General features: G+C 39.3%; 1 protein-coding gene across 6 annotated transcripts in view; it reads right to left on the bottom strand.

The window, feature by feature from the left end:
* The window catches only part of HECTD4 (HECT domain E3 ubiquitin protein ligase 4), a 79033-nt gene that overhangs the window by 22250 nt on the left and 40759 nt on the right, over positions 1 to 16024 (bottom strand). For all 6 annotated transcript variants that reach the window (XM_074843964.1, XM_074843966.1, XM_074843968.1 and 3 more), the window contains 27 exons: positions 15527 to 15662; positions 15239 to 15380; positions 14969 to 15135; positions 14231 to 14377; positions 13722 to 13906; positions 13027 to 13180; positions 12405 to 12685; positions 11900 to 12089; positions 10712 to 10793; positions 9858 to 10060; positions 9527 to 9662; positions 8677 to 8859; positions 8243 to 8413; positions 7672 to 7841; positions 7123 to 7238; positions 6118 to 6221; positions 5676 to 5837; positions 5397 to 5545; positions 5100 to 5179; positions 4819 to 4982; positions 4045 to 4282; positions 3469 to 3605; positions 3170 to 3296; positions 2462 to 2599; positions 2193 to 2329; positions 1872 to 2032; positions 1100 to 1281 (listed from right to left, as the gene is read on the bottom strand). In XM_074843964.1, the coding sequence (XP_074700065.1) occupies positions 1100 to 1281; positions 1872 to 2032; positions 2193 to 2329; positions 2462 to 2599; positions 3170 to 3296; positions 3469 to 3605; positions 4045 to 4282; positions 4819 to 4982; positions 5100 to 5179; positions 5397 to 5545; positions 5676 to 5837; positions 6118 to 6221; positions 7123 to 7238; positions 7672 to 7841; positions 8243 to 8413; positions 8677 to 8859; positions 9527 to 9662; positions 9858 to 10060; positions 10712 to 10793; positions 11900 to 12089; positions 12405 to 12685; positions 13027 to 13180; positions 13722 to 13906; positions 14231 to 14377; positions 14969 to 15135; positions 15239 to 15380; positions 15527 to 15662 (4242 nt within the window). The remainder of the gene's footprint in view (positions 1 to 1099; positions 1282 to 1871; positions 2033 to 2192; positions 2330 to 2461; positions 2600 to 3169; positions 3297 to 3468; positions 3606 to 4044; positions 4283 to 4818; positions 4983 to 5099; positions 5180 to 5396; positions 5546 to 5675; positions 5838 to 6117; positions 6222 to 7122; positions 7239 to 7671; positions 7842 to 8242; positions 8414 to 8676; positions 8860 to 9526; positions 9663 to 9857; positions 10061 to 10711; positions 10794 to 11899; positions 12090 to 12404; positions 12686 to 13026; positions 13181 to 13721; positions 13907 to 14230; positions 14378 to 14968; positions 15136 to 15238; positions 15381 to 15526; positions 15663 to 16024) is intronic.

Here is a 16024-nt window from a genome sequence, read left to right as displayed (position 1 = left end):
CTCAGCCCATGTATGAAGGCAGAAATATTTCAATTTACTGCAGAAGTACAATGAGGACCAGTGACCAGAAGTGCTCTCTTCCCCATTCATTCTAGATGAGGTGGAAGCAGCTTTATCTGTTCTCAAGCTTTCCCCATATATAAACAAAGCTTTTTGGGGGCCCCAAGTGGGTCGCAAGCCCCGACATCTCACGGCTGTCATTCTGGAGCTAATGGGAAAAGTCAAAGAAAAACAAAGTGAAGCGCACGAAGGAGTGGGTAATTCACCAAAATGGCAGTTTGGAAACCGTACGTATTAGCAGGACTTGAATTAGACATATTCTAAAGAGGAAAAACTAAATAAAAGCTTGTAAAATTATTCTCAAAGCCATGCAAAGTAGTGCTGTACTCTGCAAAAGGATCTTTTACAATGCGGCATCTGTTAGAGGTAGCCAAGTTTCAAAGTAATTGGAGGAGGGCACAGGACTCTTTCCAATGGTAAGTAATTACTTTTAGTTATTAACAGCCTATATTTAGCACTTCCTACTTCCTCCTTATGCTCCAGCCACGTTACACACATTTCTTGCATGCAGAATAGCTTTGTCACGATAATTGTCTTTGTTAACACTCACATGAATTAGCCAAAGATTCTTTTCCATGATTCAGCACATACATTCTCTAATCAGATCTGTGATTCCAGTAGGAAAAGGACAAACCACTTTGTGAAATGAAGAAGAATTGAATTTTGCAAACTGAGACCCAACTGGCATTTAGTTTTACTACCCTGGATTCCAACTAGAAAACATTCTCAACTCCCTACAACCATCCCATATGGATATTTCCCCCCTCCCCAGACAGAAGATCACCGATGGCGAAGAGACAAAAGCACACTGAATGGAGTCTTAAGAGGGATTCTGAACACTCCTGAACACTTTTCATCAGATCATTAGCAAGAATTTCAGTTTAGTACCCTACCACTAAGGCCAGGAGTCCATTGAGATATTATTTCAAATCCCATCATTACTAACTAATTAATCAGTAAGTGCCAAATTAATTATTTTTTTTTTGTCCCCAGAAAACTATTGTACCAAAAAAGAGCTGTGATAAAAATTAGTGTTTACCAGGAAGAGGTGGTGCAAGAAGTTGGTTGGATAGCAACTGCAGGTGCTCCAGAGTGATATCACGGATGGCAGGAATATGGAACAGACGAGTAAACATATGTGGAGATTTGGGGGCAAAAATATTGAGGAGCGCCATGCGGCAGTACAGCTTGGCCAGAGAAGCTTCACTTCGTAAAAGCTCTCTAAAAAACACAAACATCAAAACAGAAAATTACCTCACCATACTTCAAATAAACCATATCCAGCTACCTCTGAATCCAAACATATATGCCTATTTTATTCTTATTTAAAAGGTTCAGGTAGACCCAAATCTTTCTTATTCACTTGAGATTGCACTCAGCCCATCTAATTCTGGTACCAAATTAAGGCATCTGAATTAGAAGCCAACTCTCCACAAGGTCAGTTGAGAGTTCCTGAGCTTTTAGATAGCAACTGACTGATGGTACAAGAAACCTAAGCTTCAAGGAAGGTACCTGTTAGACCAGCATGTACGAAACCACTTTCACATGACTAGGTAAAATTCTTCCAACAAGACAATTATAATAAATTTCCTGTATTACAAAAACCCTGTAAAAACTCCAAACCAAAACCCCACTACTCATTCAAACATGAAGATTTAATGAACCTTTGTCAGCTTTAATACAACTACAGTAAGATTCAGAAGTTTGCTACTGCTCAACACAAGGTTGCAGTAGATAATTGTACTATAGGAAATACTGTAGGTCAAGTCAGATAATACAAATGCCTTCTAACTACATTTCTTTTTTTTTACCTGTGGATTTGGATATTGGTGTTATCCAGGGTAACCAAGCCATTGGTTGCAGTCCTCCTATAACCAGCCGGTGGCCTTTCTAACATGTCAATAGGATACCAGTACCTTACCAGAACTCCTTCACTTCTGAGATACGTCTCTACTTGTACCAGCTCATTTACCTGGAACACCAAAACCAACACTGTCAATCAATAATATCATCTTTTTCCTTCCAAAAGAGCACCAAATACGCATTCTAAGTGGTTTAGTACACTTAATGATATTTTCTCAGAGATGCGTGATGCCGATACGTTAAAAGCCTCCCAATGTATCTTTACTCACTGAATCAACATCCAGAACAACACCATGAAGACCAAATGTCTTCAGCATCCCACGAATAGCAAACTTGGGTAAAGCTGTTCCAACAGCACTACTGGTAACGTTGTTACTGTCAGGAGAGCGAGTCACCACTGTCAGACCTGGACAGAAAGGGACAATGCAATTTTTAAGGTACAGTATTTTCCTCAGACTGATAATTTATGCAGTAAGTCCCAAGTACCAGAGCCCCTGAACTTTTATTTTCCCCTCAAGATACATTTTGCTGACCTTACCTTTTCGTACTTTATCAATTGTAAATTTGTTTGCTTCATCTTTGATATCCTCAATAGTAGGAAGGTAGAGGTCTCTTGGGATGCCACCATTTTCCTCATAGAGGAATTCTACAGTTTGTCGTGCTATATCAACCATTCCTGGTAGACAGAAGGAAGTGCTAGTTATTTTCCCCAGCCACCTGAAATAAGTTCTTATTCTTATTACATCATAAGCAGATGAGCTAATTACTTAAATATTCTTTCAGTCAGGCTGATAGATAGGGAGTGAAGCTTCCCTGAGACACACTTGTATGCTTCTCATTAGGCCTCAGATTTCTTTCTTTGCTCTTACTGTGACTTCTCCACAAACAGGTCATCTTGCCAGAACAGTATTCGTTTACAAATTCCCCCTTATTAAGAAGTTCCTCAAATGTTTTGCCTTAAAATACTCATAGACAGAAAATGCACGTAGATAATTTCTTCCCCAACTATTATTCCAAAGTATTTCTGCACCCACATCACAACAGCACAAATTCTGCCACTATTTCTGAAAACATTTTCCTTATTTAAATTGTCCAACTTAAGACAAGACAAATTCTAAATACTTCACTAAAGGCAACTGAATTTTATTTTAACTTTTCCAGCCCTGAATACAGTAAAACATAAGAAACACAGGTTCACACTTATTGCACATCACATAAAACAGCGTGCATGAAAGTGTAGCCGTACCTAACTGTAAAGCTCCTTTAATCTGATCCAGCCCAGACTTCCTCTCAGCCTCATTACGGAATCTTCTTCTAATTGTAGGGAAAACTTTAGTTTCCCAGGCTTTAACCAACAGGGCATAGTGATCCTCCTACAAACAGAAAAGTTATTTAGAACACCAAGAAGAAACAAAAGTTAACACCACCTATATTTTCCTTAAGGAAGCAGGGAAAACCCTTGTGTGGCTAAACTTAAAAATCTGAATTACAGGATGTGTATTTAGACTACAAGTTGCAGCAGGCAGAGCTTGCCATGCTCCTCACCCGGGGAATATCATCATCGTCATCATCATCGCTTTCATCATCTGCAATAGGAGGAGGATGAGGATCAGGGCCCGACGTGATGAAGTTCTCATAGCTTAGTTCCATTTTATAGTGGCAAGATGTGTCACTGTCGTACTCTGCAAAATATATGGAAATACGGAGATCATAATGCACTGGAAGGCATGCAAAAATATTCCAGGAGGTCCTAGATATACTGCATTCCGTTTCCAATCCTCTGTGGAAATGTGATGCCTTTTGGCACAGCGTAACCAACTGGCTGATTCAATCTCATATAATATTGTACTGTATTCAAAGCCCTGATAAGGTAATTTCTCATTGCAGTTGCATTAATTGAGAATAATTTGTGCATCCATATAAACAAAGACCAAAGTAAGATTTTTTTTTTATTTGCTTTGTCTAAAAATCAAATGAGCAATTTGACAACGCTTGTTGTACTGCTTTACCTAAACAGGCAGTACCTAAGGACTGCAGCCAGGATGTGCTTAAATCCTATTTACTTAATCGAAATTTCTCCTGAAAGAGATTAAAAGAAAAAAATGCTAATCATCACTTTACGTTGTTGAGCCGTAGCAACAGCAGCGATTCTACAAGGAGGTCCATGGGTCCCAGGATCAGAAGCTATGCTGGTGCCAGCATCGTTATCACTATCAGAAGCCATGGCAAAAGGCAACGCTTCAAAGTTGGCGCTTATTTCTTCTGCTAGGTCAATACAGAGATCGGCAGCGTTCCTGTGAGCCTGTCCCTCAGCGTAGGCAAATTGGCGAGATCCAAAGTTAGCCCGGACTTTCGTGTTCTGAAAGAAGACACATAAAAGCATTAGAAGTTGTGGATTGTTTTGATCCTCCTCTTTGCTCTTTTTAAGAAACTCAGCCAAAGGGATAAGCTGATGACATCTCCCTGCCATATAGTTTTCCCAGCACCACTAGCTATAAAACTGGATGCAGCAGGGAAATTATTAAGCTTCTGAACACAAACTTTGAACTTGCCCGTTTTCTAGCTTCAAGATACAGCATACTTAGCTAGTATACTTTGAAGCAAAGTCATTGTTGGGAAGGAATACTAATAGAAGGGCTACTACCACAGAATAAGGCCATCTCATCAAGCCAGCTGCTCATTAGTGTCCTGATGGGCAGAAAAAGTTCAAAATAATGACAGAACATACATGCACTTGCAAAGGGTAATGGAATACATCAACCTAACTTAATAAAGGTAAAAACTATCACTCTACTTTTTTATAGATAGGTAAGCAGGCTCAATACTGTCTATGTAATGGTTTTAATATTTCTGAGAGAACATATAACAAGCAACATAATTCTGTTAAAAACTTGCCTTTTTCTGAATGTGGACAACTGGCCACATTCCACCAGAGACATCTTCTAGATACGGTCCAAGTCGCTGCCCACAATATGTAAAATAAACTCTGCCTTTAGCTGGTTGCCCTGGAGGGGGTGGAGTTCCTTCTGTTCTTTCCCATCCAATTCCTGCTACATCACCTGTAGAAAAATATAATCATCCAAAGAACATGGATTTATGCTGATTTCTCAACCACCATTTCCCTTAGAGGATATTCTGATTTACCAGATGAGCAAGTTAGCTGTACTCTTACATACCAGGAGAAAGAGTCACATCCAATCTCACACTCTTCCACTGCAGCAAGCTGGACCCATTGTAATGCACTGCTCGCCCATTGCTGAGAAGTAACACAAGAAGAAAATCAAGAGCAGCACTGAAACAAATCAGGATTACAACTCACAAAAGGTAACTCAAGATATTCTAGTTCAGCATTTTAACATTTCAGTTAAAACATACACGTTGCCTACTACAACATGCTCACAACTACTCCTCCCTAAGGAGCATGCTGATGTACTGAGAAAGAGCAGGATTGCTGATGTACTTCTCCAACGTACTTGTGAAAAAGACAGGTGCCCACTGGGTTTGTCCAAGCACCATCCCGTTTTTCAGCTTCTGTAGCAAATCCAAATGAAACTATCGGTCCAGTGTCATCATCTGTATCTCCATAGGAAACTATTTCAATTTCCCAGTAGAATGACGGTGCCTAGAAGTAACAATAGTAACTTTTTCAAAGTTATTTACAAAACATAGGTAAAATAGAAAATTTTCTTTTTCTTTTCATGTGCTATTGAATATTAAACGATGCAGACTGTTGTACAGTTACGAGTTCTTACCTGTACTGGAACTGGTGAAGTGGCATAGATAAATGTGCCCCGAGGAAGTCCCCCACCTGCACTAGGATCAGCCAAAAAGGTCACAGCTGTGAGATGCGATGAAAACATGCATGCTCGCACAGGGGGAAACACTCTTGATGGGCTCCAAGTGATTTCTTTGGGCTACAAACAGGAACAGAGCATTTTATTCTACCAATTCCACTTGAAGTCATCTACTGAAATCCAACGACACACTCTTTTACGAAGTTCACATTTAATTTAACACATGCAATTACCACAACTGCAATCACAAATCACATCCCATTACAGAAATTCGTATTAAATTAAATACTTAAATGAGAATTTAGCCAGTCTGGCTCCAACACCACAGGCAGGCCCTCTGCAGTCAGTGGCTGCCTTCATTTGCAAGGGGCAGAAGACTCAGCAGTGTTTCTGTGCTCACCTGTCTCCTGTCAGCTTGGAGGGGAGGAGGGGGAGGTCGAGCACAGTCACGATACAACATTCGTAACCTTTCACACTGCATTTCTACAACAAGGAGCCTCTCCCCTGTAACAACAAACCAAGTCATGAGGTTCCAAGCAAGTCTAGCTACTCGAGTCCAACAATGTAATCTTAATACCAGTAAATAAAAACAAATATTACATTTGCATGTTAAGAGATCTGATCAAATAGTCTCACCTAACAAACAAAACTAAGGACAAAACCGAATGTACACAAGCAATTGTTTTCCTCATGTTTAATTCTTATTTGGTTAGCAAAGTCACTGTTACGTTAATTAAGATATAAAGTTAGTGAGCACGTTTATGACCCAGCAAAAGCAGGAAGTCAAAAGAACTTATGCCGACTGTCAAAAAAATCAGTACGCTCTCTTTTACACTGGAGATCATACCAAAATCCACTTGGTTCCTACCCTAACACCCTTCACTTCAGCCATTCCTCCAATGAACAGCTCGGACATGTTCCTAAAACTTGCCTTGAACTAAGGCTTATGCTGGGCCCACTGCTTATTCTTAAACAAAAGAGAAGGAAATCAAGAACTCAACGATAAGGAATATAAGAAAGCATTGTAAAAAACAGTAAAAAGGTCATAAAAAGAAAACATACGAATGACAGTGTCATGGAATACAGAGTAGGTTACACTGGAAGCAAAAGGGGAGAGCTTTCAGAAGAGCAGTAGTAGAGAGCTAGCCCTGGGACTTGCGTCTTTTGTGATCCACAGGCTAATCATGTTCTGGCCTAAAATTTATGCCTAATGTTAAAATTATTTAGTCTGATTATCAGCTACTCTTACATTAACAGCTCTGCAGCTATGACAAGACATGCTGTACTGTGCTAGCTATCAAACTCTTAAGTAGCTGGAGGACAAAGCACTGAAATTATTTTAAAAGCTGTTATGTCTCTGAACTGAATATGACAATGAAGCTGCACAAACATGTTGAATACCCACCAGGGCTGCACTCCTGCGCTACCAAATTAAGAACTTCTACAGCAGCTGGACACTGTTGAATGAATTCTTCACAGAAAGAGCTGTCTTCTAACAGCTGAGCCATCACCAGGCATGCTCTTAATGGAAAAATAGTATGTTTAAAGCATTACAAAACTGTACGCTGAAATCAAAGTTGTCTTTACATGTACTGAATTCAAGACTATTTTAAAAGACAGCACACCAACTGATCTACTTCTTTATCTGGTTGCCTAGCTATCCGTTGGAACTTCCACAATGACAGCTTCCTCCTGCTTCGTAACACTCACTTATATGATGTATTTGCTCAATGCATTGTCAGTGTTACAGGGGGCACTTTATTTTTGGTGCTCATTTTAACACCATCCAGACATTAAATGTACTTAAGGAAGCAAACAGTAATTTTTGCATTGTCCCCCACTGTCATATGTCAATACCCACAGAGAAAGAAAACAAAACCCCATGCAATTTCCTTGAACATTTGAGTACAGTGTCAAAACAGACTGAGGTGCTGCACAAAAACCAGCGACTCACCTGGTTCTTATTTCAGCAAGAAGCCGGACCACTGCCATTACTGGAGTTGAGCCATCTCCTGTTGCAGGAAGTGAGGTGTGAATAGATAGACTTCCCTCCTGAGGAAGCAACATGGACTGGACTGCCTGTACTACCTTCTCAGTAATGGACAGTTTATGAAGAGGCAATGCCTGATGGTGGGGGGGCACGGTAAAAAGTTAAATTCAAGTAGTTAGTTTCTAAGAAATGAGGGTGTTTTATTACCTGGAGTTAATTCTTATTTTGTACTATCACAAAACCAGCACCAAACACCAGTCAAAAAAAGAAAGAACAGAAACAAAACCAAAAAGCCAACACAGTATGCAATGGAAGATCTTTAAGCACCAAAAGATGAATATTGATGTTACTCGAATGAGAACTTAAATATAGATAGTTAAGCTACGTTTAAAATAATGAGGCAAACTTTACAAATAATATTTAAACCAAGATGAAACAGACTTTTTACATGCTGTAGATTCATTGCCAGTATGCTGTGACAAAAATATAAATAATTGATATTATACTTAATATTGGAGTCTTAAAACTACCGTACCTCAGATCTTGGAACACAGAGCCTAGATAATGGAATAGTTAATGTGTCTGATGCTTGTGAGGTCTTTCTACTGTCTATACTGGTAGGTGGAAATTTGACCGTTGCTATACCTTCTTGTTCATTAATAGATGCCACAACTCCAATGCTTCCTGCTATTCCTTTACCTAAAACCTACAACCAAAGAAGGGCTGCGTAAGATTTAAGGCTTTACAAACAATAAACACTGAGCATTTAAACACCACACACCAACTCAACACAACTAGAGCTGGGTATTTTAGGAAACAGGAATAACACACAATAGCACGTGTTATTGCAACTGCTTCACAATTGCAGGCAAGCTGCACGGTGCTCCACAAGTACATCGATGCAGGCAAAACATCATCAAAAGCACCAATTCTCATTTAAGATATAAAATGTGAACGGTGCTAAATTACCTGAACTTCAGAACCTATTTTAATTGTCTCCTTAAAGCCACCCAGGGCACAAAGGGCAGCTACTGCCTGCCGAGCAATTCTTTGAAGTTTAGCAAGTTTCCTTCCACTGCTACTCCCATTCTCCAAAATACTCTCTGCATATTTCCCAAGTTGGGGAATGTACATCAGAGCCCGAGACAGAACCTGAAGACAGAACCAAAAATACCAGAGAATGACTTCAAAGGACAATTCAAACAAAAACCAACGCCCCAAGCCTCCAGCCCACACACAGTCTCAGAAGAATTATTTTTGTTCTTGAAGAGAATTATATAACTCAGAATATTCCAAGTTCTCTGAAGCGTGAACACCATCAAAGCCAGCTCCATTCCCTAATAACTTTTAGAATTGCAGAGTTACATACGTAATCTTAGCAAAAGTCTTTGCTCAAGGATTTAGCCTAAGCAACAGATTAGGTGCCACAGGACTCAGAGGTACATAAAAGCAATGTGCTCTACTTTCCAGTCAACGCTTCAGACCCTCAGAGGTCATGGCAAAGAGGGCTGAATGGCAAAGGCAGAATAACTACCTGGCAAAGACAAGATAATTCCCTAAACAAACAGCAAATTACAGAGTGACAACACATTCCCTAAGGCTGGGTAATTTTTGATTATTTATTCCACCTTAAGACATCAGATAGATACCATCTACTACTAGAAAGGGCTGCTTCTGTGCAGTTACACATCCCAGTCTGAAGTATTAGAAGTAGCAAATTAGAAAGGAGTAGCTTCGGAAATTGCTAATAATTAAGTTCTCTTAGCTACTCAGTACATGCTTGGTGTAGAATTTGATACTCAATCTTCTGCTTGCTTACTTTTTCAGCAGTTGTTGTCCATATCTGAGCTGCATTTGATTCTGGTGCCATCAGCAAGCTATGGAGCAAAGCGATCACCTCTGCTGCCATGCTGTTTGCAACATGGCCACTAATGAATGGCCTCACAGGATCCGTCCTGTACAGGAGTAGAAAGCAATTTGCCTATTAATTTCCAAACAAGAGAAGGAAAAGAAGCTTCAATTGTCAACAACAATATACAGCAGAAAAAAGGGAAGTTTATGAACACCCGGATTATTTTTCAGAGCACTACAAATATTGGTATTCAGAAAAGCAGAATCTAGACTCTTAGTATAGAATCGAAGTGACTGACCTGGCAAGCTCAGAATTCCTCTCTCTGCAAATAGATGTTTGTGCAGTCTTCTTTTTGTCCCCAGTGGACAACCCACTAGTAGTTTCTGGATTGACAGTTTCTATGGGTGGCCCAACACTAACTATTAGACCAGACTGTGCCCACTTAGTTGCCTTTCGAAGAGCTGCAGCAGCTTCTTCTGTAATAACTTCACAGCAGCCACTCTGAAAATAAAATTGCCATATAAGACAAATACTAACGTTAGCTCTATTTGGCCACACTGCGTGATGCATTTAACTCTCCTCCCTCTGCATATGTAAAAGTACTAAGAACACATCAGAACATCCTCCTGTGCACGTATTAGTCACAGTCACAAGACAAATTCTTTCTGTTGCTTTTCCTCATCTACAAAGAGATCAGAGATCAACATGGATTCGTTGCCTCTAATATCCCATTTTTAACTTAACAGTATTGTTTCTTTTCCCTGATCAAAAAGCCACACAGGACTATGTCTGGTGCAAATGCTCAAGAACATGTCTGAAGATATACAGGAAAATTTAGTTTAAATATATGATTTAAAATTCATACTATCAATGTGCATTAAACACTTCAGGAAAGAGAATATTAAAGGGACTGAAAGATGATCTGCAATGGTTGGAGAAAGTGTTAGCTGAAATTCTTCTTCGTCATTTACCCCTGTATTTACATCAATAACTATATAATGCTACCATTACATATAAAGCTATCTTTCTGAACAGTTCTGTAAACTAAACAACATTTAACCAACAGGGATTTAACATCAATAAAAATGAGAATTCTGACTGGCCACCGATTTTTACAATGTTGAATAATTCTTTAGTTATTCCTTTTCTTACTTTTGTCATGTCTCGATCCATTTTCACCACTTTCTCCATATTGGCGCCAGTTCCCAGTCGGAATGGACGACCTTCGGAGCTACTGTTAAAGTGAAAACAAAACACATGAGCTTTGTTTTCACTGGTGGAAAAAACAGCTGAACTATACAGTCCATTTTATCATATTATGCATAGTTTGAAATTATTTGAAAGCAACCCATGCAACTAAATTGCTCAACAGTAACAGAAATACTCGCTAGTTAAGGACATACCCAACTGCACTGTACTTTACAAAAGGAATTTAATACTGTTGAATGTAGTTATTTGCATAGCAATTTAATTCTTCCCCTCTCAAAAAGAAGCATCATGAAATTGGCTTTTACTGCACACAAATGCCCAAGGGCTCCAAGTTAACCTTTCACCTCAGAGCGCCCAACAGCTGTACCTTTTAGTATCATTTTTAGGGCATGGGTTCAAAACCAAGTTGGAGTGGGGGAAGAGGAAACAAATAGTACAAAATGCAAGAGATGATAGTTTTGTCTGTTTGACATTCAGAGGTCTCAAAATCCAGGTGGGTATTAAGAATACTAAAGAAGCTGTAATAGTAAATTATTATCCAGTGTATGCATTATTAAAAGCAATGCTTTTAAAGCCATTTTGCTTTGATAGTTCTATTTGTCAGTCCTACACAGGCTGTAATACTCCATCAGAAAAATTTAATGTATCATTTAAGAAGATAATTTTTCATGTGATTGTTTTCAGACAGATTAAAATACTTTTTTGTTCCTTTGCTAGTGGCTTACATGGCTTGTAAGGAAGCCAAAACCAAAACGTCACACTTCATATCCCCCTCCACCTTTTATAAATCTGTATAATCTGCTCTGTTTCAGCTTTGCTGCCCTCATCTTTGCTAAACAGTCTTCCACAAAGCAGACAAGTCCAGGAAGCATTGGGATTTAGATTCTTTCTGCTGCTGCCTCACCACAAATGCAGTATAGTGGTATGCATTTTTATCCAGGTAGCATCACACTAAGTATCAGCCCTATAAACCATTTTTGCATTATCTTATTGTTTTGCCAGTAAACACAACAAACTGGGAAGGCATTTTGCTTTCCCATTTACTGTTAGATCTAGAATGCATTTTTCTACAGCTGTAGCACTGAAAAAAAGAAGAGAGTTGCTAATTCCAATCCAGCAAGTTAAGATTACCTTAGTAATGGCTGAAGGACTTCATGGGATGACTGGTCTTCCCGTTTATGAATGAAAATTGAAAGTTTACCATCCACTGCCTCGCTTTCTTCTCCAGGATCTTTATCGCCTTTTATGGAATTTTTAGGACTGGCTTTTGCCAAAGTAGTATCTGGCTCAGAGGCAGTTGGAGAAAGAACTGTCTGGCATCCTTGAAGTAGAAAGGAAAAAAACAGAGCAAAGAAACACACACAACCATGAGCTCTATCAACAAACTTTCTTGACCTTGAAACTAATGCTAATACACCCGAGATGCATCTCAAACATCACTGGGACACACACTTTTGTCTGAGAACAGTTAAATTAAGAGGCAGATGGAAAGTCACAGAAATATCCTGTCTTTCGACACTGACATATCATGTACCTTTTCCTACTTGAGCTTTCTGTCAGTACAAAAGCTCCTTGCAGAAACATGACTTGCTTGGCAATTTCTCAAATTAGCATGACATCAAAAAGATGCTGGTACCTGGTACTACGTAATCCGCCAGCTTTGCCAAGAGCAGAGAGGCAATTTTGGAGGCTGGGTCACTGGGATCATCCTGTTCGCTGTTCAGAGAGGGTACTGAGTAACTCCAGGGAGGCAATTCCACATTTCCACAGTCCTCAACACTCATGAGAGGCAGTGCAGCACGACACAACTGGAGGATTATAAGGACCAACTTTGGAGAAGGACGTTGATCCAAGAGAAGCGACAGAAGCTTGGACACACAGGCAGGCTGGCTGAGGATTGCTTTACCTATGTGACTCCTGAAAGGGAGAAAGAATAGGTAACTGCTGTTTGAAAAAAAATAAAATTGATTGTTTGAAGATGCTCTTGGAATTAAAAACAAATTAATTTATAATTTAGAAGATGTAATTTAAAAAAATCAGCATCTGACAAAACTTTATCTGCAACAATTCTTATGTAACATGCTAACAGTGATTAAACACTAAGATTGAGTGTCAGTTTACAACCAAATTTTAGAACGGTTTTGAAAGTTACTTACCTTCACTACTGTAAAAAAATAAAAATACAAATCCCCAAAAGAGCCCCCACCTGCTTTCATACATAATTAAAAAAAACAACTCCAGAGACAAAGGCCTAGTACCTTGACAGGTCATTAAGAAGACTGAGAACATCTTGAAGCGCGTCATTTCCTGCAGCTTGATTACCACAACACTCCGTAGCTCGTGCGAGGTGGTTGGTAAGAAGGCTGGAGACCTGACGAGCCAGACCAGAGTGAACAGCTTCTGTTGAACCACCTTTAAAAGCAATGCAAGAGTACACAACCGGAATTAACAAAAAATGAATGTACACGTCTACAAATTCCTTACCCATAAAGTGAAAATAGTAAAAAATAATTTTGTTCTGCTGTAGCAAAACTTTTACATATAAAATGTCTTTAATTAAAAATGAAGCCTGACACAACTTCTATGTCCCATTAGCCCATAGCCACGTGTCTGTAAGTTTACGTATGTTATGGGTGAATCCTATCACAGGAGAAACGTGTAAGTGATCACTCAGGGTCTCCCAGTTCTCTGGTTATTTCTAGACAGAACCAAGTGGCAGACTTTAAATTATCTGCAACATAAACACTCCCATGAGGAGGAAAAGCAGCTAGAATTAAAAAAACAACAAGAAGAAAATCAACTTATTTTTGTATCCACTTCTGTGCTCTTCAGAACCCACACAACACTGAAGTCGTGGTGAGCGATGCCCTATTTTAAAAACGTTTATACCACTTCCCAGGCACCTGGGCAATTCTAAAGCACACAGCAGAAATACATCTGGCAGCATTCCTACCTTCTTCTTTCTCCCATTCCACACACCGATTGGCTAGCACCTGGAAGGCAGCCCAAGCCATGGTGGCCACCTTCTGTTTCTTAGTCTGTTTTTCATTTGAACTGGATTCTGTCTGGCTGCTCAAACTGCAAAGCCGGTCCATGAGCTGTACCAGGCCACTACGTACCAAACACTTCTCTTCGCTCCTGTGTAAGAGAAATTCAGATTTTACTTAAGTAACTTTTCAGTCACTAACAACAGACACAATGAAAATCCAGAACTTGCTCTTAACTCCGCAATTAATTTCTTCACTTTGCAGAAAGACAGTTCTGCCTCTCCCTTGCCCTCCCCAGATGAAATTCTGTATTCTGAAAAAATTTAACGGCTGGATGTTCTCAGATACTCCTCATTATGAAGAAATGGAGTACAATTATGCTAGATAATGCTTTTCCTTAAGGCAAAGCCTAGTAAGGACAGCTATGGATGCCCTCTTTCCCTTTCATATTCACTATTTCACACTATTTTCATACCTTGTGTAAGGTATAGTGCATAAGAGGCCAATGCTATTTGCACAAGCAATGGGGTAGCGAGCACACAACGAGACCACAGAAGTCATAGTCTCTCCAAAAGCTTCCTGGACTTGTTCCACCATCCCGCCACACGTGAGCTCTTCAATTCTGTTGGCAGTTAGAAATTTGAAATGGTAAAGCTTTCTAGCTTAAATAAAGTGAGCAAACTTCCAAATACAGCTTTAAAAAAAAAAATAATAATCGGCACATATTAAGAGTTACTCAAGAAAGATTTATAAGCAGAACTGCAAGTCACTTAATGTTTTAGTATGAAACATAGGTAAACAAGATAGTATGGTAGTTTTACCTCAGAGACGATTGAAATTTGACTACAAACAAAATACTTCTAGAATATTTATCAAATTTAGATGACTGTATTAGTATCAGCTAAATCTATCACTATTACCTAATTAACATGAAGTCAGAATTAAGTCAGGAGAGTGAGATACCATATATAGGTATCTGTGGACACATCATCCCAGTATGAAAGGAAAGTTCATCTACCGCCAAATTAAAGCATTTCCTAGAAGTTTCTGCCTGTTTACCCCACAAGGGCCAAAGTGGCTGTTGCAAGCTTTGTTCTGCAAACTTGAGCCCTCACAGCTAGTCACTTCTCAGAGTTTTTTTTTTTGCACAAAACAACTTACTACCTTCTACAGAGACCAAAACATTTAATTACTTTGAGAGAAATAAACAAACCTTGGTCCTCCCTGAAGTACCATGGTCACCGGGCCTACAAGATGCGTCACACCTCCAACCCGAACCGCTGCCGTCAGCAACTCTCTCATATGCACTAGAGCTTGTTTCCTTGTATTGCCACGCCGCCATCTCGTCTGAGCAGCTAGCAGAAAACTGCTGCTGGATACCTACAAGATTTTGTTTGGTTTTGTTAGAGACACAACCACTTTCCTTCTTTGTGAAGGTCTAAATTTGAAAATAGAATAATTTAGCACATTTAAAATGCCATACCGCTTGGTCAGGATTTGTTCCAATGAAAGCGAACAGTTGTCCCAGTAAGACACTGTACGTGGGTTTATCTCTGCTGTCCTCGATGGTCAGGGACTGCAGAAGAGTGAAGGAGCTACTTCTGTGGCTGGTGACGTGGCGGCGCCTGTGAGAATATGGGATAATTACACCTGGCACCAGCAAGCTGATCCCATTTAAAAGCCAAACGTGCTAGGCTTGCAAAGTTTATTGATGATTTTAACACAGGCCACGTTACTGTAAAGCAACTTAGTGGAATAAACCCTTGTATACCTTTGACTTGATCTAGCAAACTCGAGATCTTCGTTACCAATCATTTCTAAGTCAGATGGCGCTGACATACTGCGAAGGAAGACGGGCTGGCGGACTGCGTGAGATATCACCTTTGTTTCAGATGCTGATTTACAGGCTGCAATATTACACAATATGAAAGAATGTCATTCTTGGTGTAGGAGGTTATTTAAAAATTGTTTTTATAAAATCACTGTGGACACTCCAGCAAAAACTAACATAGGGTGGGAGAAAAAGAGTCTAAGCAAAAACTTGCAATACAGGTCTGAGGACTTTCTTGTTTTCAGGTATTGTTTCAAGTTAGTTTTGTTTTGATTAGGTTAAGCATTTTTTCCCAATAATTCAGGAGACTAAATTTAAATTCCACATATTATTACTCAGACCTTAATTTACCATCATTACAGCAATCAGAAAACGAAGACTCAACTTCATTTACTGTAAAAAAAATTAATTTGAAAAAGTAAAAAAAAGGTTTCTTTT

This window comes from Strix aluco, chromosome 18, assembly GCF_031877795.1.
Source record: "Strix aluco isolate bStrAlu1 chromosome 18, bStrAlu1.hap1, whole genome shotgun sequence".
NCBI classification, from domain to species: Eukaryota; Metazoa; Chordata; class Aves; order Strigiformes; family Strigidae; genus Strix; species Strix aluco.
The sequence above is the reverse complement of the archived record's forward strand: the minus strand, read 5'-3'. Positions and strand labels throughout refer to the sequence as shown.